General features: G+C 41.1%; 1 protein-coding gene across 2 annotated transcripts in view; it reads right to left on the reverse strand.

Moving 5' to 3' along the window:
* Positions 1 to 3,794: 3,794 nt before the first annotated feature.
* Positions 3,795 to 21,624, reverse strand: part of tpcn3 (two pore segment channel 3) — a 32,974-nt gene continuing 15,144 nt past the window's right edge. Inside the window, exons 10-19 of one of the 2 annotated variants that reach the window (XM_046047943.1) lie at positions 18,917 to 19,061; positions 15,402 to 15,587; positions 12,567 to 12,631; positions 10,011 to 10,098; positions 9,412 to 9,481; positions 9,073 to 9,292; positions 7,135 to 7,225; positions 6,897 to 7,010; positions 6,691 to 6,803; positions 3,795 to 4,084 (exon numbers count right to left, since the gene is read on the reverse strand). In XM_046047943.1, coding sequence (XP_045903899.1) covers positions 3,951 to 4,084; positions 6,691 to 6,803; positions 6,897 to 7,010; positions 7,135 to 7,225; positions 9,073 to 9,292; positions 9,412 to 9,481; positions 10,011 to 10,098; positions 12,567 to 12,631; positions 15,402 to 15,587; positions 18,917 to 19,061 — 1,226 coding nt within the window. In that variant the 3' untranslated portion in view covers positions 3,795 to 3,950. Of the gene's footprint in view, positions 4,141 to 6,690; positions 6,804 to 6,896; positions 7,011 to 7,134; positions 7,226 to 9,072; positions 9,293 to 9,411; positions 9,482 to 10,010; positions 10,099 to 12,566; positions 12,632 to 15,401; positions 15,588 to 18,916; positions 19,062 to 21,624 lie in introns of both variants that reach the window. The other variant, XM_046047942.1, reaches the window with a different exon arrangement.

The following is a 21,624-nucleotide window of genomic DNA, read 5'->3' on the forward strand; positions in this document are numbered from 1 at the left end:
CGCACACGCGCACACGCGCTCTTCATCTGCGGCTGCGTGTTACAGCTGCAGCTGCACAGCGGCCCCTGCAGACCCGGAGGACCAATACACGACCCGGGTATTATCAGCAGTAAAAGTACACAAGTACTCTCAGCTTCATGTAGTTAAAGAGTCAGCAGTAAAAGTACACAAGTATTCTCAGCTTCGTGTAGTTAAAGAGTCAGCAGTAAAAGTACACAAGTACTCTCAGCTTCATGTAGTTAAAGTATCAGCCTTAAAAGTACACAAGTACTCTCAGCTTCATGTAGTTAAAGAGTCAGCAGTAAAAGTACACAAGTATTCTCAGCTTCATGTAGTTAAAGTGTCAGCAGTAAAAGTACACAAGTACTCTCAGCTTCATGTAGTTAAAGTGTCAGCAGTAAAAGTACACAAGTATTCTCAGCTTCATGTAGTTAAATTATCAGCAGTAAAAGTACACAAGTACTCTCAGCTTCATGTAGTTAAAGTACACAAGTATTCTCAGCTTCGTGTAGTAAGAGTATCAGCAGTAAAAGTACACAAGTATTCTCAGCTTCATGTAGTTAAAGTGTCAGCAGTAAAAGTACACAAGTATTCTCAGCTTCATGTAGTTAAAGTGTCAGCAGTAAAAGTACACAAGTATTTGTGTATTTAATTTTAACATGTACTTTTTAAAGGTAAAGGAACTACTATCTCTGGCTATCTGATAAAGTAAAAGGACATACTACTTAGTACTGCACTTGTGTAAATGTACTCACTTCTCACATTACCCTGAGCTCCTGAACCAGGAGAGGAGGCCTGCTGGTCCAGCCTGGACTTAGTTCTGCTGCTGAGGAGCCGGTCTGGACCACATGGTTACAGAGACCTGGTCAAATTTGATGATTCGCCATGAAAAGGAAGTAGCATATAAACGGACTAGAGATGGTCAGATCTGTCCTAAAATCACATGTCAGCCTCTGAGAGACTTACATGTCGATATCCCGTCCTAGTGATGGCACCAACTACTGGCATTTGGAAAGGACATGTTTCAAACTTTATCCGTTTTGGTACCTCACATACAGTGGATAGAAAAAGTCTCCGCACCCCTGTTAAAATGGCAGGTTCTTATGATGTTAAATAATGAGACAAAGACAAATCATGTCAGAACTTTTTCCACCTTTAATGTGACCTATAATGTGAACAGTTCAATTGAAAAAATTGAAATCTTTGAGGGGGAAAACTTTTAAATAAAAACCCTCAAATAACCTGGTTGTGTAAGTGTGCACACCCTTAGACTTTGTTGAAGCACCTTTTGATTTTATTTCAGCCGTCAGTCTTTTGGGTAGGAGTCTTTCAGCATGGCACATCTTGACGTGGCAATATTTGCCCACTCTTCTTTGCAAAAGCGCTCCACATCTGTCATATTGCGAGGACATGGCCTGTGCACAGCCCTCTTCAGATGTTCAGTTGGATTCAGGTCTGGGCTCTGGCTGGGCCGTTCCAGAACATTAATCTTCTTCTGGTGAAGCCGTGCTTCTGTGGATTTGGATGTGTGCTTTGGGCAGTTGTCGTGCTGAAAGGTGAACTTCCTCTTCAGCTTTCTGACAGATGCCTGAAGGTTTTGTGCCAAAACTGCCTGGTATTTGGAACTGTTCATAATTCCCTGCACCCTGACGAAGGCCTGGTTCCAGCCACCACCATGCTTCACTGTGGCTGTGCTGTTCCTTGGGTGATGTGCAGTGTTGTTTTTGCGCCAAACATACCTTTTGGAATTATGGCCAAAAAGTTCTACCTTGGTTTCATCAGACCACAACACATTTTCCCACATGCTTTTGGGGGACTTCTGCAAACTTCAGCCGTGCTTGGATGTTTTTCTTTGTAAGAAAAGACTTCTGTCTTGCCCCCCTAACCCATAGTCCATCCATATGAGGAATACAGGAGATAGTTGTCACATGTACCACACAGCCAGTACTTGCCAGAAATTCCTGCAGGTCCTTTAATGTTGCTGTAGGCCTCTTGGAAGCCTCCCTGACAAGTTTTCTTCTCGTCTTTTCATCAATTTTGGAGGGACGTCCAGTTCTTGGTAAAGTCACAGTTGTGCCATATTGTCTTCACTGTGTTCCAGGGTATATCTAATGCTTTGGAAATTCTTTTGTACCCGTCTCCTGACTTATGTCTTTCAACAATGAGATCTCTCTGATGCTTTGAAAGATCTCTGCGGACCGTGGCTTTTGCTCGGAGATGCAACTAAGAAAATATCAGGAAAATCCTCCTAGAACAGCTGAACTTTATTTGTGATTAATCAGAGTCACTTTAAATGATGGCAGGTGTGTAATGACTTCTAGTTAACCTGAGTTTGAATGTGATTGGTTAATTCTGAACACAGCCACATCCCCAGTTATAAGAGGGTGTGCACACTTATGCAACCAGGCTATTGTAAGGTTTTTATTTTTCATTTTCCCCCCTCGAAGATTTCAGTTTGTTTTTCTATTGAACTGTTCACATTATAGGTCACATTAAAGGTGGAAAAAGTTCTGACGTGATTTATCTTTGTCTCATTATTTTACATCATAAGAACCCGGCATTTTTACAGGGGTGTGGAGACTTTCTATCCACTGTAGGTCCTTAGGGTGGTGTTGTAGTCAAGACCGCCCAAACCGAGACCAAGACCGAGGAAGGACGAGACCGAGTGGAGACCAAGACCATCAAAAAGTGGTCTTGAGACCAATATATGCTATATATAAACATCCACATACAAACACTAAGAGCTTAAAGAGCGGTGACAGTCTTTAACGGTAACAACACATTTTTAATGAGGGTTATTAGCCGCATTTGCAGCAATAGATGTTAACAATTAAATCAGAAGACGCAAAAGCAATTTATTCATAATCCCAAAGAAATAAAATCTCGAGTCCTCAATGTCCGAGACCCAGACAAGACCGAGTACAAACACGGTAGAGTCCGAGACGAGACCAAGACCATCAAAAAGTGGTCTTAAGACCAATATATGCTTCACATAGCAGGCTGACCACATCCAGTTCTGCAGGACAGCCATAACGCTTTAATGATGTTACATTAGGACACTTCTTTTTAAATGCTGTAGCCTTGGTGAGTAATTTATCGCCATTAAACAGGAAGCTGTTTTTTTTGAGAGCTGTACCTTAAAACACACTGATAATCAGCCACTTTGAATTGAACTAGTAACATCAACCACATGTTAGATATTTTCCACACATCACCAGTGTTAACTTCAAGTCCTGCCCTGCAGACATCTACACGCCAAGCTTCTATTACGATGAGAACGCCACCTACTATTCAACGGCTGTGCTTAACTCCCTTGCGGAAATGACGCACGCAACAGCTGCGCGGGTGTTCGGGCCGCTCATCGCTGCTTGCCGCTTTAATTACTATTATTTTTCAGTCAGACTTCTAATTTACTTACATTTCATCTGATTAAGTTTAATTTAAATCTTGTTTTTGCTTTAATTTGATTGATTTTTTAATTGAATTTGATAAGAAAACCTCATGACTCCAAACATGTGGGAAGTATTTCAATGAATATTAATAAAAAGAAATAAAAAAGACTTAAGTCACAGTAAACAGAAGCCCTTTTTCTCGTGTCAGACATAAGCCAAAATTTAAACTGAAACACTTAAGCTGAGAATTGTCCTTATTTAACAACATAGTTTATTTGATTTTTAAAAAGATTCTAAAATATATGGGACTGGTTCCTAATGTCCGGCTGGTGGCCGTGAATCTTCTGTTCTATAAAAACAGACGTGCAGGTCAGAGATCAATAAAACATGAACAGAAACACATCAGTGTAAATATTCTTTATGTGAAAATACACATTCCCTTTGTGTTTCAGCTACAGGACAGAAATACAAAAATATAACGGTGGATAAACATCAGATTTAAACATAGTGAGTATATTTATAACTCTGTAGAAATCATATATATTTGTACATAAACGTCTACGCAGAGCTGAACGTTGGGTTTGCAAAGTTCCCGCTGTTCTGAGCGTCAGGATCGTCGCTCTCAGCGAAGTCTTCGGGGTCGAGATCGGCCTCGAACATCCGCTGCAGCAGTGCGTCCACCGTCCGATACCCTGACAGGAAACAGAATCAGCAAAACTGACGATCAATACTGTGATCGACAGGCCGGCTGAGGTCAAGAGCAGAGCACGTTTTATTCAAGTGATCCAGAAACACGTTTAAGTCATTTTACTTTTAAACCTAATATCAAGTTTCAACATGTGATTTTTACAAAACGATTAAAAATATTCCTTCATGTCAAACGTAACATGGACAACAGGGGGCGCCACCCGTGACAAAAAGCTGTCGCCGGTAGGTGCGTTTGACTTAACGTGATGCATGCTGGTTAGAAATTTTGTCCGACTTTTGCCGGCGCTGCAAAACGTCACCATGTCACATGACATTAAACCCTCGCGGGAGAAAGGCAGCTGCGACGCCGAGTCTGCGGCTGCACAAAGTTGGAACCACACTTTTGCCTCGTCTTGCTGCAATTTGCAGATGCTGCGAGTCGCCCAGAATCGATAAAATTGAAATAAAACCCAACTCTACACTTCAATACTTTACTGTGAAAGATAAATCGCTTCTAATGAACTTCAACACTCCAATCTGAGTAACTCATTTTGTTTTTTTACTTCCAGTTTGAATGATTTGAACATAGTTTTTCTTAAATAATTTTTTGTTAAAGGGGACCTATTTTGTTTTCACACATTTTCTGGCATTTCAATTCAAATTAGCTTTATTGGCATGAATGTGTAACAACAATATTGCCAAAGAATCATACAAACTACATAAGAACAATTAACCCCATACATTTCATTAAACAAGTAATTAAAGCGTAAAGTAATCAAAGAGTGTGTTTGTGTTAAAAAAAATATAAAATATAAAATATATTAAAAATTAAAATAAAATAAATAAATAAAACATTTCAATAATGTTTCAATGTCAGATGTTCATGTTAAACATGACCAAACATGACCTCATTCAAATAATGAGGTAAAAGTATTAGTATAAAACAACTGTGAGGCCAAAACCTCAGATATCCCCCTGCTTTGAATGCTCTGTTTTAAACTGTTTTTTTCTACTAAATGAGCATATATGGAAATCCGTCAAGGAATGACATCATTCCGAGCCAGATTTCCATATACGGTAATTTGCTCCAGGCAGGGAATGCTGGCCACGCCCACAAAGGAACATGCAACCCTAGGCTGCAACCTGGGGTGAGTTCAGCAAAACGTCCCCTGACTTGTGTACGCAAGCGCACTGCATTTTCCTGCCTTTTTAATGCCATTGTGTTTACGTGAAACGTTGGGCAACGTTGCAAAGAAACATGTCGTTCAATCCGAAAAAATGTTGCAAACTGGTGCAAAACATTTTGTGATTGAACTCGCCCCTGGTAAACACACAAGACAATGGCCAACCAGAAGACAGTGGGGGGGTTTAAAGAGACAGGCGCATCTACAGCTCATTTCAGACAGAGGCTGAAATGAAGGCCTACATGAAGAGCCAGTATAAGAAAGAAAATTACTTTAAATCATGCAAAGCTGCCATACAGGTTAGAAATTGTGTCCGACTTTTGCCGGCGCAGCAAAACGTCACCGTCACGTGACATTAAACCCTTGTGGGAGCAAGGTGGCTGTGTGCGCACGTAGCACTTCCTGTTAAGTTTTAGTACCAGTCTACAAAATGTTCCAGCTCACTATCCGACCCGAGTAGCGGCGCTCACAGTAAACGTTAACTTCTACTTTTAGTTATCCACTAAATCATCTGAGTGTTCTGCTGAAGGGAGACATCAAACAGGCTGATTTGGAAAAGTACTTTTAGTATTTTTGAAATACAATTACACAGTATTTTGTTTTTTTTATTCATGTCGTGGCTGCTGTAGTTTGTAGTTCATCTTGAAACAGTTAAAAATGACAGTATTTGGTATCTTATTTTAAAATAAATTTTGATTTATCTCTGCCCATCCCCAAGTATAACTATATTTATGAAACGGGTAGGAAACTTTGACCTCCTGGGAGGCCTTACCGTGGAGGAGGGGCTTGAGAAGACTTCGCCAGAAAAAAAAAAGACCCCTGTGAGACACGTGGAGCTAACTAAAGAGGAGGAGGACACTGAAGCAAACCAAGTGGGCAGAGAGATGCTTTGAAGAGTGGTGGAAGGATAAAGGTGTAGCAGTGGACTTTCCAACAACATCAAAGGACCGTTTCAATTACATTTTACGAGATGTCTATGCCACGGTCAGAAACAGGAAAGGCGAAACTATACGGCACTGGTCTGTCCTGGTGCCTCCTCAGAGACGGAGTTTAAACTGGTGTTGAGAAAACACTGAGAAGACAAAGACTCGACACTACGGTTCGTCTGCTTTTCTTCTCGTTGAGGTTTACGGTCGGAGCAGCTGGTGACGGCAGACGTCTGTTAAAACTGGACCGACTCTTGATGAAAACTACCGGTTTTTATTTGAAAGGCGCCTCCTTGAGCGTAGTTTGGACATGAAACACTTCCGCGGGATGTGGGGACGCATTTAAAAAGTAAAATCAGAGTTTGCCAGATTTGGTGGCCGATTGGATTTCCTCTCCCGTATTACCGTAATAATCGGACGGCGTGTTTCCAACACGTAGAGCCGAACATCATGACACAAACCGTCCTTCCTTCTGAAGTGTTTCTTTTGTTTGTTTCTTACTTTTTGAAGCGATTTTAAACATCAGGGAGGGTCTGTTGTCCGCCGATTGGCCGGTTCCCTGGTCGTTGTCGATGGTTTCCATGGCGTTCACCAAGTTGTCCTCCATCTTCTCCCTGGTGGACAAAACAACACGGAGGATAATGAAACATGTTAAAGAGGCAATCAGAGAGTGTTTATCTTCTGTCCCGGACTTGGCGGTAACGTACTGCGCCACCGCCAGCTCCAGCTCCTCAATCTTCTTCTCCAGAGATGTCTGCAGGTCGCTCTTGTCCACCGAGTACTCCACGAAGAACGCCTCGAGGACGAACGCCACGAAGATACTGAAAGACAGCAGGAAGTGATCAGCACGACTACAACATGACTGAGAGAGCGCCGTGTACACGGAGGCTACGTGATGTCACAGGAAACAGTGTTTACTGAGAGGACAGCCGACGTCAGCCTTACTTGATGATGACGATGACGACGATGATGTGGAAGAGGACGAAGAAGATCCTGGCCGACACGTGGGTGACGGCGACGAAGCCGCTGCTGAGCAGTGAGACGCGGTAAGGAAGAAACACAAACCTGAATCTGAGCGAAGACGTTCAGCACAACAGAAACCAGAACTCACTGTTGGAAAGTACATTCAAATACTGTAGTTAAGTACAATGTTGAAGTACCACTACTTTAGGTTTTTTATTTTATGCTACTTTTATACTTTTTACTGCATTACATTTGATTTTTAAGACAAGTAATAAATGACGCTGCGGTAAGTTCAAACCCAGCAGAACATAAAGTGATTAAAACGAGCTGCAACATTAAAGTGATGAACACATGAATAATTATAATCTCTAATAAAATAAATATTATCCCGAAATGAGCGTTTCAGCATACGGAGTACTTTTACTTTAAGTACTTTTTCCTCAAGTACATTTTTGAAAGCAGGACTTTTACATGTTAGAGTATTTCTACACTGTGGTATTACTACTTTTATGATCAGATACACGGCCGCCCGAGTATATTTGGTGACCCATTCAAGTATTTTGCAGAGAAACACTGATAGAGATGCTATAAGACGCAGACACGGTGGATTTCTTACAAGCATGGACCAGGGAAAGCAACAGTGAACAGGTGTACCTGGGTACAACGCTGGTTTCGGTTTCGATAGGCTTCCTCATTAACAAGCCTCCTCCTTGCGTCATTTCAGCCACTTTATAAAACGCAGCTCACAGCTGATGGAGAAAGTCAACAGGGCCGACAAACAGAAAGAAAGCGGTGGGGCAGGCCGCTGTGCGTGTGTGCTGGTGTGGGAATATTAGAACTGAAGGCAAAGAGAGCAGATTCAAGAAGGCTAGTGAGTAAATTCTAAAATAAAATGTGGAGTTAAGGTAAGAAATAACCTAAAATATACTGTCGTTCTGTGGGAAACCCAGAATATATATAAATCAATTACTTTTACAGGACAACGGTGCATAAGATGAGGTTTTATCACTTGCACAATTTCCTATGGTTATAATATTAATAGCCTATGTCTAATAATAATGATAATAATAATAATAATAATAATAATAATGCTTTTGGCCCAGTTGGCAGCAGCCGGTCTGGTCCTGAGCTGACAAACTCGATTAGGTTACTTAAATTCTGTCAAATGCCCACTGCTTATATTATTTCACCATCAGTGCACAAATGTAGCCCAAGTAGTGAATGCGTGTCCGTGAGTTGAGATGCGTGCTGATGCGGGCAGTGCCAGGGCTGAATGTTTGTCCGAGTCCGCCCCTGGCTAACGCTAACAGCATCAACGTGTCAGGTACAAAACACAGGTGAGCTGACGTTCACCTTCTATACTGAAGGGAAACCAACGATGGCTACAGATGAGACGAGTCCCCAGAGATGCCCCCTCTAGGACAGAGACTCCTTTCCCTTTAACCATGAAGGGGAAGAGGAGGTAGGAGATCTGTGGTGAAGGGGCTGGAACCGGAACTGAGATTCCAGATAAAACTGAAACGATAACAAACCCTGCACCACAAGATAAATCGCTTTGAGCAACTCTTTGTTTTTTACTTGCAATTCTTTGATCTGATCCAGTGACCCAAGGTCAATCTGAATGGTTTTGAACATAGTTTTTCTTAAATACTTTTTGTTAATACTAGAATCTTGAATTTTCTCTTCAAATTGTACTTACTGGAGGAAAAACAGGGGAAATACTCAGCTCAGCGCTTCAGCAGCACAGCTAGCTCGACTCACTACACAACAACAGTGATGCACCTGCTCTAAAATAAAATGGAAGCTCTTAGAGGATCCACTCGTTCAGATCGCAGTTTTTGGAACAGTGATCAGCAGATAGGGTTTCGATCTGGTAAAATGTTGTCCCTCCGTGTGTGAGGCGTTCAAGTAAAAGGATATCGTGCCACTGGTTGACCACCGTGAGCTCCACCAGCAGGATGAAGGAGGACACCACGTTGTTGAAGTTGTTCTTGCAGTAGCTGAGTTGTGCGAAGGCCGTTCCTTTCAGCAGAGGGTTTCCACAGTACTCCTTCCCCGGGTCCGTGGAGCCCTCCTCGTAGAACTTCACCTTCCCTTTGAACAGCTCCATCCCCACCATGGCAAAGACGTAGTACACCACCTGAGGAGCAGCCAGCTTCACTACCAGGATGCTAACTTGTTATTAGCCGCGTTAGCTGCAGCAGGTTATTACATCACAGCTCTGAAAACAGGGACGCCTGACAGTATGTTTGAACTTACAATGATCAGCTGTCCAAATGTGAGGATCGCCGGTCCAATCCTGATCAGGGTGTTGATGATGGCACGAAACCTGACAGGGAACGAGTCCTCAGCGTTAGAAATACAAACCAATCAACACGTACAAGTAATGACACGTGAGTCATTTCCTTCATCTCATCAATCCCAGGTGTCCAAATGTTGCTATGCTTTCCTACAGGTTAACATATGAACCAAACTACAACCACGTTTACACCTGCTGCCAGTCAGAAACAAGTATTTTTCAGTCCCTCCAGGATTTTGTGACGTCGCGATCGACACAAATTCAACAAATCCCTGTGAATTCAGCACAACTTGCAACTTTGACCTCATCGCCGTCGGCAAACTCACTTCCTTGTTTAGAAGGAGCAGCAGACATGTGTGACACCAACGTCTCACATTTGCCTACAAAAATAACTGAATGATTCAACTATAATTCTAATGTTTCAAAATATATCTATCTATCACATCTTTGCAGATTTCACAATTTCATTGCAAAAAAATATTGCAACTTTCATTGCATTATTTTAGAAAAGCTGCCACAAAATCCGGCATTTCAGGCTGCAACAATCTGAAGCTGAAACCTTTTGATGCTGTCCACCACCCGGACCAGCCTGAGGACCCGCAGGATGAAGACGATGTCCAGGATCTGACGGCTGGTGTAACCATCCGCTGCAACCGGAAGGAAAGGATTATTCAGAAAAAGGATTTATTGTCCCAGGAGGCTCAAATCAAACAGACAGTTGGTCACATACACAGATAAACATGTACACCTCCCCATGAGGGGCTCATTTCACAATCTGGGTCGACTTATGTTGTTATACATGACATTTTTCTCAGGATGCAACACATTTTTTAATATTATAAGTTAGTGGGGTGATATAAAATATAAAGAACTTGTATTTAATCAGGTCATTTCACTGATATCAAGATCCCTTTTTCAAGAGAGTCCTGAGAACAGCAGATAGAGAGAAAAACAGATATCTGTACATAGTAAAGTTTAAAATCAGCCGATGAGACATTCAAGCTTTATTTATTTTTACAATTTATAAAAAAAGGTGTTAAGTGGTAACAAGGCAGTTTGTCTACATATATTTGGTATTTAGGGGTAAAGAGAGTAAAACAGACATGTTTTCTGAAGCAGGAGATTTTTATAAATAAAGACGACCAGTGTAGGGCAAGTTACTTCCAAAATCTAATACAATATAGATTACTGTTATTTGAATTAGTTACAGTATTACTGTCTCTGAATTGCAATGCTTTACACTACTTTTGAGGTGCTATCATTTTTTTCAGACAGTAAGATGTGCCTGCATTGGTGGGTTCGAGTAATTTTGAGTTAGAATGTGTTGTAACATGGGTTACTGAGATTGTAACAAGTATAATGTTACTGACAATTTATTAGTAATGCGTTATACTACTGCGTTACAGCAAAAAGCAAAACATTACTCTAATTGCATGACTTGTAACATGTTACTCCCAAAACTGGATACGACGATATTCATCTCCTGTAATGAGGCACAATAATAAACTGCACATCAAGTTGGTTAAGGTCGAACAGCATTAGAATAAATGAGATCTCGGTAGAGAAGCAAAAAATTATGGTTGACTGTTGTCCAGTCATCTTTCTGCAAAAACATGAGAAACCAGGTTAATCTTTAGTGTCTGTGCCAGTCTGACCTCATGCCGTTTAAACGCCCTGCTGTTAAGTTTCTTTGTAAGACTGGACAGTTTCATTGTCAGTATGTTCATGTAGTACATGTTTAGTCTCATCAGCATTCAGTACGAGATTCAGGAGAGATGTCTGAAGGACGTTAAAGCAGATATGAGAGGAGCCAGATGCAGACAAGACTGTGTCATCTGCATAAAAGCGGATATTATGTGCTGTTACTATACATCATATTATTATTATTTGTATGTGTTTGTACGTTAGAAGTAGAATGGGAGCCAAAGCCTTTAGCTATCAGACCCCTGTTTGGGTTCGGGAAGCATCCAACATCTCCGTATATAAAAGGAGGCTTAAAACTTTTCTGTTTAATAGAGCTTATAGTTAGGCCTAGGGTATTTTATGATTTCTTATAAAAGTTATAATTATTTATTATCTTGTTGATTCACCATCATGCATCTTATTGTACTTTGTTGTATTTTTGTGTATATCTTATGTGTTTTTATATCTCATTTTGCTCATTTTTATGTGTCTGTACTTTATAATTGTACTGGCACCATGTCGTTGGTAATTTTACACTTATTTTACACATAAACCTGACTTGCCTTGACTTGTGTGGGAGTGATAACTTTGTTAATGAAAAGTATAAATAGTAAAGGACCTAGTACTTATTTATCCCAAGAGAGGCTGTTTGAGACCCAGACAGGGCAGTCAGATGCAGGTCGACGTTTAAGAAAGACCAACAAAACCAGTGGATGTGTCATTTAGTATCAATTATCATTTTAATGAATCTGTTGTTAATTTGTTAGTCAACAAAATATCAAAAGGGTGAAAATGTCCCACGAATTCCACATCGAGTGTCAGCGTCACAGGAGGGATTATAAAAAATGAATGAAGCTCATTTATTTCTGTTCTTAAAAAGTCATCTTTCATAGCCACCCACTGCTATGGTGCTGTTGTAGGTTTTTTTTGCATTGTGCTAAACTCTCAGATGTCTTACTGTAAACTGAGGTTTTTGTCAGTCCCTCCGGGTATAAATATGCATGGTTAGGGGTAGGTTTAGCCCTGTAAAATCCTGGAGGGATTATTTAACGATTCAACGTTTAAATCGTAAATTTCATCGCAATTTTTTAGAAAAGATTCCAAAAAATTTGGCATTTTAGGCCACAACAAACAGTAAAAAATGTAAAATCTGACTGTTTTGCATTTTAATCACGTCTTCCTCCTGCAAAAACCTCCAGTCTAATTATAGAGCCAACCCAAAGTGTATTAAGTTACAGAGAGACGTTAGAGAATGGATGGTGGTTTTGTTTGATTAATGCCTTCAATTATTAATTGATTATTAAATTACTCTACCGTCAATAAATAAATCCACTATTTGTTTCCAGCATTACAAAGTGTGATGACCCGTTTTCTAAGCTGCATGCTAAAGCTCAACTGTCACTAAGTTCAAATAAATCAAAACAGCACATACGTGACTCTACGGCGGAGTTGACGATCGTGGCGATGAGAGCGGAGATGACGATGATGGTGTCAAACCTGAAACCAGAAAAATAAACAATCAGAAAACAAACATTTCAAGTTGAACATGAATACTTTTCTTCCACAGCGATGATGCTGAAAGCAGAACCAGCATTAGCGGGAAATGCAGCCGGTCGTCTTTCACCTTGTGTGCGTTCACATGACAACACAAATATAAAGCAGCATACGGCGCCACCGCTCAAGCATTTCCCCATGGACCTCCACGATAAAAGAGAATTATTATTCATCTGATTTTGTTTAATCTTTTTCTTTACCAAGTTTATATTCTCCTGGCAAGTTCTCCAGTTCTCCATTTATGTACACATAATGAATGTTTGTGTTTTAGAAGCAATAAAGTAAAAAAAAACAACAACAACAAAAAAAACACTACTGAGCATGTGCAATTAAAACCTCACAGTATCACAGAAGCTAGAAAACTGTTTTGGCTCAGAGAGCAATTTCCATTCAAATGAGAAGGAGCCGCCATCTTTGAGTCTAGTCCTTTAAAAACATCCACGAAACCCACAAACACGTCTGACCGCCACCGCAGCTGCACAGCTCGCCAGCAGGGGGCGCACAGCTGGAAAAACTGCAAAAGTACAGCGTCAACAGGTGCAGCAAAAGAGTTTCAGTTGGCCGTAACGCGATCAGTGGCCACTTTATTAGGTACACCTGAGCAATCTGTTCTGAAGCCTGCAGAGTTCAGTTTGTGTTGTAGCACTGAGCTCAGTCAGTGATGGTGTCGTCCTGAACCGTTTAACTTTCTGAACTCCTCGTGTTTGGTAACACAAAAGGACATCAAAATAGTAACACCTCTCAGCATGATGTAGTCCAGGACAAACACCACCTTAAAGACAAATGTTATGCCAGCAGGGTTAATTGGACAGGTGTACCTAATAAAGTGGCTCCTGAAAGTAAAAGCTTTCAAAGTGAAATCAAAACAGCGAAACCCCAGAGAATGTGTAAAGTCACAGCTTTTTCTTTTTTTTGTTGTTTAATTTGTACAGTTTCTCTTTTAATTTTCTGGACAAGATTTTTTTTATTTTTACTTTCAGACTTTTTGGCCCTAAAGTAACTCCATAGTTCAGAAGTTGTTTTACTCCCTAAAAAAGGTGAATAAATATGGTCTCGTCATTGATTTATTGTGGGGTGGGAACAATAAATCAATGAAAAGACCATATTTATAAAGACTTTGCCTTATTGTGGGAGAATGTTGTATTTTGCTTTTATAGAAGTCAAAGTAAAGAAAAGATGTACTTCATTATAAATTTATTAATTCTGTTGGCAAAACATTTATAAACATAAATTCAGCACTAAAAAAAATAAAAAATAAAAAATAATCAGTACTTTTTCTCCATGAAGTTGTACATTATATTAATCTGATTTCTGGCTCCAACAACAAAAAGGTTAAGGTTAAAACTGTCAACATGTGGTCCTCTTTCTCTTTGTAATTGCCTATAAGCTTCCCCTGGCTAAACTGTATTGTATTCTGTCTACGTGTTATAGGTTTGTATATTGTTATGTATATTTTGGTAAGTCACTTGTGTTTTGTATCCTATTTTTGCAATAAAGATGACTTGAAAAAAAATTTAAAACTAAAAATCAATAACAAGTGTCAGCGAGCGGATCCAAGCGCTTACAGGCCGGGACTGAAGATAAAAGCAGCAGCAGGTAATGGAACTGAAACATGTGGCACGTACCTTGTACTTATAATCTGGGACGCAGATAAGCTGTTTGAGACGGACGTGACAGCTCATAGGGTTACATTTGTTGATGTTTCATTATAAATGTTATCAGAAAGAGTTTCTCCAAAACACTTATTGAGTTTCAAACACAAACACTTTCAAACCAGTACTGAAATAGAAACTGTTATTTTGTACAAAGTTAAACACATTTTCTTCAACACTTACGTCGACCCAAGATCTTGCAAATCATAAAAAAACAAAAACAAAAGTGTAAATAGTTGAATAAAAACGTCCCAAAGTGTTCGATTAATTTAGCGTTAACCTAACGTTAACGATAAGTTTTCTAGGATGTAGGGATGTCACGATAGCAGATATCTAGTATACCGATACCAGAGAAATTCCAAGATTTTTGATACCACAGTAAAAAACAAAAACCTAAACAATAAATCTAAATGTTTAATAAAACATTTAAACTTCACAAAGAACAACTAACAGCTGTGAGAGGATGTCCAGGACAGATGAGTGGTGGTTTAATGTCAATATATTTATAAATGAGCAAGTACAACCTCGCAATGTGCTTAATACATTTTTGTTTTCAAACTCACAGGTGCGAGATCTCTATGTTGAAAAACAAATTATTATTATTGGTGTTGATGATTTAAATGGCTCGTATTGCCCGACTCCTCCCACACTAACAGGTGCGTTGGACAGACTTTCAGCTCTTAGCGCTGCAAACTGCATCGCCGTTGATCCAAACTTTGAGACGTCTGCCTAAATTAGCTCTCCAACATCCGAGAACTGGCTTTGACACGGAGCTGTTGAAGGCAACGGCTGCCAAAACTGCTGAATATAATATAATCATATTTTCAGGGTTCTGGCAACGACTTGGTATCGAAGTGTCGGCTTTCGTGACATCCCTGCTTTCAACTTTTCCACAGATCAACTCGAGCATCATGTGATATCTGAGACCAATCAGACGCTGGGGCTCCTCTCCAATTCGTCATCCTCATAAACAGCCACCTGTGGACAAACGTTACCCAGAATCCATTGGTTATTTGGGACAAACGCTGAAAATCCGACGGTAAACGCCGGCTCGTCCTCACCAGTTCCAGAAGCTGTGTCTGGAGAAGAACGCCCGGGGCTCAAACACGTAGAGCTTCAGCAGGATCTCCAGCAGGTACAGAGCCAGAAACACCCACTCTGAGTTAGCGATCATCGGATTCCTCTCGTCCAGACCGATGAACACGGCGTTCACCAGGATGATCACGTCGTACACAATTACAAAGGCCCTGAAACACACACACAGCAGAGCACAGCTGATGAGTTTCTGCAGGTCAAGGTTCATCCTCACCAAACTCTTTAAATCAAGACTTCTTTTTACCGCTGCTTTTATTAAATCATATTTAAGACTTTAGTTTGATATTTTGCACTTCACTGTAACTTTTACGGTCCTGTTTTGGCGGTAAAATGCTCCTCAAATTTCTAAAATCAGATATTCCTTGCTTTTGAACTCACTTGGTTTCTCCTCTCTCCATTACATTTACTCATTTGGCAGACGCTTTTATCCAAAGCGACTTCCATTTGAGATGAAACAACATACAAGCATCAACAGAGCATCAAATACAGCACGAGATCTACAGCTGACAATAAATACTAGTAACAGCTCATAGTACATATCACATCAATGGGGTAAATACCTAGGGAAGGAAGTAAGAGTTAAAAAGTGCAATCAATACAAGATCATTGTAGGAGAAAGAAGAAGAAGAGCACAGGAAGTGCATGTTAGAGGTCAGGAGCTAGAGCTGTTATAAGAGGAAGTGTTCTCGGAAGAGATGAGTTTTCAAGAGCTTCTTGAAGTTAGAGAGGGACGTCCCTGCTCTGATTGAACCTTCTCACCGGGGGGTGCGGGTGCATGCCCCCTGTAAGAAAGTTTTGTAAATTTTAAAGTTAAATGCATTTGCATTGTGGTGCAAAATTAAGAGGCTAAATATCTTGATACGCTTGTAAACAATGTTGTGCTTTAATAAAATATTTGATCATAAAGCCATTGTAGAGCTATAAATGGTGACAAAACAGTAACAAAAGTCAACAAATTTATTTAATGTTTTCCCAAAAACCCTGAATCAAAGACAGAATAAGTAATTTCCCTAACCTTTTATTGTCGTTTGTTTACTTTTATTGGACACATGCAATATATATATAATATATATTTTATACTTTCCAAACAGAGTCCGAACTTGATAAATAATCTTGTATGTGGTTCTCGTACGGTGTAACATGAAGACTTCACAGCCTCTCTTCAGGTAGGACTCTAACACTGCAACACTTGTCGTTGTAAAGAGACAAACTGACAGGATAAAGTCACTAACCTGCTCGTCAGCTCGCTCTGGGCTTTTACACTGGATTTACCATGAAGGCTTTAATACGTGCAAGGTTTAGCTGAAGGTGGCGAGCCTTCATCCATCGTGCGGGAAGGATAGGTAGAGATGCGTATCATCTGCGTAGAAGTGGTAAGAGAAGCCGTGCGAGCGAATGATTGGCCCCAGTGAGGTGGTGTAAACTGAGAATAGAAGGGGCCCTAGCACTGAGCCTTGGGGCCCCCCTGTGGAGAGGCAGTGGGAGGAGGATAATTGTCCTCGCCACAAAACCGAGAAGTAGGATTTGAACCACAGGAGAGCTTTACTCGAGATGCCCATTGCTGAGAGTGCAGATAGCAGGATCCTGTGATTGACTGTGTCAAAGGCAGCTGATAGGTCAAGCAGGATAAGAACCGAGGATTGGGCTGCAGCTTTAGCTGACCTTAGGGCTTCTGTTCTGATATAGTGTTCTGATATGGATCTAGGAGGTCATTCCTGTAGTCAGACAAAGTCTCTAGTAAAGTTCTCCGCTGTCTGGTTCGCGGTGCGTCCGGGCAGCTGAACGCTCTTCTCCGCTGTAAAAACAGCGGAGAAGAGCCTGCTCGAACCTGCTCGAGCTGTGAGTCCAGACACGTAGCTGGTAGAGATTTGCAACATAAACATCCAATAACTGAAGCGCAGCCTTGCTCTGTTTGGGACTGTGAGCTGCACTTTATCGAAGCTGCATAAGTTAATTTGCGTGGATTTGTGGTGAGATTTCTGATTTTTGAGTCCACAGACATGTGGGAGAGATTCCGTATGTGCAGAAAGTTTTGAACATGAGGTGAAAACTGTCTGAAAGACGGGAGCTATTAAAGTCCAGGAGTTTATCACTGAATTAAATAATTTCTCATGGAGATGAAAAGGAGCCACAATCACATTTAAAGAGGTCACTTCCCCAAACAAAGACACAAAGAGGAGGGAAGACTGACTCAGCAGGGACAATGTTAAATAAAGTTGATCTACAGAAGATGTGAAAGCAACACAGAATGACTGAGAGCTGCCCTGACTTACATTCTGTTAAGATGCTGATCAGACAGCATGGGTATTGCACAGGTGTCCCTTAGGCTGGCCACAATAAAAGGCCACTCCAAAATGTGTAGTTCCATCACACAGCACAACGCCACAGATGTCGCAAGTTTTGAGGGAGCGTGCAGTTGGCATGCTGACTGCAGGAACGTCCACTGGAGCGGTTGTCCGTGAATTGAATGTTCATTTCTCTATCATAAGCCAAAGGCATTTCAGAGAATTTGGCAGTACATCCAACCGGCCTCACAACTGCAGATCACGTGTAACCACACCAGCCCAGGACCTCCACATCCAGCATCTTCACCTCCAAGATCATCTGAGACCAGCCACCCGGACAGCTTCTGCAACAATCGGTTTGCATAACCAAAGAATTTCTGCACAAACTGTCAGGAACCGTCTCAGGGAAGCGCATCTGCATGTTCTTCGTCCTCAACGGGGTCTCGACCTGACTGCAACTTCACACAGCCGTTGAAGAGGAGTGGACCAACACTCCACAGGCTCCAATCAACAACCTGATCACCTCTATGTGAAGGAGATGTGTTGCACTGCGTGAGGCAAATGGTGGTCACACCAGATACTGACTGGTTTCCGGACCCTTCTGGACCCCCCCGGACCCCCCCATACAGTGAAACTGCACATTTTGGAGTGGCCTTTTATTGTGGCCAGCCTAAGGCACGCCTGTGCAATACCATTTCCCGCCCCAATATACAAAATATAATATGGATTATGACGGCAAAGGAGAAGTGCTCACTAACACAGATTTTGACAGATTTGTGAACAATATTTGAGAGAAACAGGCCTTTTGTGTCCATAGAGAAAGTCTTAGATCTTTGAGGTCAGCTCATGATGAACGGGGGCAAAAACAAAAGTGTTGCCTTTATAATTTTGTTCAGTGTAGTTAGGTGAATTGTCTCCTGCCACCTGAATTTTGTGTTTTTCTTTACATAAAAAAACAAACTGGTGCAGCATTCATCAGAATGCAGGAAATAATGAGTTTAATGCACAAAATTTTCATATAATTCAGCATTAAAGATTTCTTAAAAATGGTGTTAAAATCTCGTCTCGTGGGTTAAGTGTCTCGTCACACCCCTAACGACAACACATTCTACCATACGGACAATGGTTTGCACAACTATACATTTAAAATCTACTCTGGAACAGACAAACTGAGCATGCCGTTGTTTCGGTCTCACCTGTGTTGGACCATTCGGCAGAGGAGGCGGCTGGGGGCCGACGTGTAGAGGGCGGGGCACACACTGTGGAGCGGGTGTGGTCTTGACTTGAGTGTGATGACTTCGATGTTCATCAGGTCGGCGAGCTGGACGAAAGCCACCTTACCTGTCAATAACCCAACCAACAGGCAGATTTAAAACATCAGATTAAACAGACTTTGGATGTGATCGTAGCTTCTGTGGAAAACACTGGGCAGCATGTTCGTCTCCTAAACCCACGCTACAACTTTTGGGCTACAGACCAAGCAGGAACCTCCGGGTCTGAAAAGTGAAGTCAGTGCCATCTTCTCTAACAGCCAGCAGGGGGCGACTCCAGCGGCTGCAGAAAGAAGAAATGTTTCTACTTGTCAGCTGATTTATTCCCTCAGTAAACACTTTCCTGATGAGTTTCTGGTCTCAGTCGCTAGTTTCAAGTCTTCTTCAACACAGCATGATGTTCATTTAGTAAATTATGGTCCCATTTAGAGGAACACAGACCAGGAAGCAGGGGAGGCTTTAGGGCGGGGCTACAAGCTGATTGACAAGTCGCTACTATGGCAATCGTGGGTGCTCATTTTTCAGGTAAGTACATTTTGTTTTACGTTTGTTGCTGCCTGGTTACAAAAATCATGTTGGCCAAAAATGCCAAACTGGAGGCTTCCTGCTTCTCTTCACTCGATGCCGTTGGAGCAAAAAAAAGCTCAACATAACGTTCAAACAGAGAAATGAAGCAGTAAAAGCCGTGTCACGACTCTTTATATTTCAGTGTTTCAACAATATGATGTTGCAAAGAAAAAGCAACATCCACAGTAAGTTTTTAATGGTGTGTTCAGGTGCTTCTTTTCACCTGGTAAAGTCTGCGACTTCAGAGTTTATCAGCAGGAAGTTCCTCTCAAACAGCTGAAACCCGAGTGATAAACAGGGACCAGTTCCATTCTGTTATTATTGTTTGTTTTAATTTAATTTCAGGAAGACGCAAATTGATCAACTGTTAATGTGCCAACAGGCAGATTATCAGCCGGTATCAGGGTCTCGTTTCCCCCGGGGGGCGACGGAGGGAACATGTCTCCCGCACTTTCATCGTTTGTGTCAAACTCCCTGTAAATGAGACGAGGAGCTGATCGTCATGTTGATACGCTCATCTTGTTTGCAATCAGTTAGCGAGTGCCCACAGTAATTAGGCTTTACGGAGGGTTTGTTTGGCCCTGGGTTTTTCCTGCAGACACAACTCAGGGTTGAAAAAAATATCTTCCTCTGTGTGTTTTATGGGATAACACATTTTAATCCATGTTTTTATTTATTCATTCTTCTTCTTCTTCTAAGCAGGAACAAGAATCCAGCGGCAGTAACAGACGGCACTCTGCAGTGAAAATACAAATACTACAGTATTTATAATAAAATATCAGCTTTCCATAAAAACATCAGTAATACAAAGAGAGATGTAACTTCTTGATGGAAAACTAAGTCAATTCAGACTCAGGATATTCTAATCAATAGTTCATCTCTCCGCCAGAATATTAGGAAACAGCTGTTGGGAAATAAATTAACTCAAATTGACAGAAAATACAAAAACATTTAGAGATCCAGAGTCTTCTGACTGTTATGTTATATTGTTAGAAGAGTGATGCATTAATATGAAGGCATTTAAATTGTATTTTTATGTCTTGTTATTTATTATTCAAGGCTGCAGACGTTTCTTTTTGCCGCAGCCTTTCATTAAGTCAGATTCGTTTCCAGCTGCTGACGTCAGCGGTCGGTAGATTTGGGGTCAGGGGTTAAACCCGTGGCGCTCTGAGTTAAGCTTCTGTTGGTTGGTGCATCTGTGTCCGCTGGGAAAACATGAGGCTTCAGAGACCTGGGAGTCGATTTGTGCGCACAAGAGTTTTCACTTATTGCGTCTCAGGTCGTCACCACTGATTTGTTCTACCTGTCTAAAGCTCGTCTTTCTTTTCTATTCTGTTGGCTCTTTAATGAATTGTATTAAAATGTCCTTTTGTGGCGAGTTTCTGCTGCTGAAACGTGCTGAATAAATGAACCACCGCAGCTTTAACCTACGCACCTCTTTTAAACCAGCTGATGATCTGCAGGTTCTATGATAACAACCTGCAGAACAAACCGTGTGTTCACCCTCTGTCTTTATGCGATATCAGAGTTTGTCCCTCTGTGAGGAAGATACAGTGCCTTGCGAAAGTATTCGGCCCCCTTGAACTTTTCGACCTTTTGCCACATTTCAGGCTTCAAACATAAAGATATAAAACTGTAATTTTTTGTGAAGAACCAACAACAAGTGGGACACAATCATGAAGTGGAACGAAATTTATTGGATATTTCAAACCTTTTTAACAAATAAAAAACTGAAAAATTGGGCGTGCAAAATTATTCAGCCCCTTTACTTTCAGTGCAGCAAACTCTCTCCAGAAGTTCAGTGAGGATCTCTGAATGATCCAATGTTGACCTAAATGACTAATGATGATAAATAGAATCCACCTGTGTGAAATCAAGTCTCCGTATAAATGCACCTGCTCTGTGATCATCTCAGAGGTCCGTTTAAAGCGCAGAGAGCATCATGAAGAACAAGGAACACACCAGGCAGGTCCGAGATACTGTTGTGGAGAAGTTTAAAGCCGGATTTGGATACAAAAAGATTTCCCAAGCTTTAAACATCCCAAGGAGCACTGTGCAAGCGATAA

This window comes from Micropterus dolomieu, linkage group LG04 (assembly GCF_021292245.1).
Source record: "Micropterus dolomieu isolate WLL.071019.BEF.003 ecotype Adirondacks linkage group LG04, ASM2129224v1, whole genome shotgun sequence".
NCBI lineage: Eukaryota > Metazoa > Chordata > Actinopteri > Centrarchiformes > Centrarchidae > Micropterus > Micropterus dolomieu.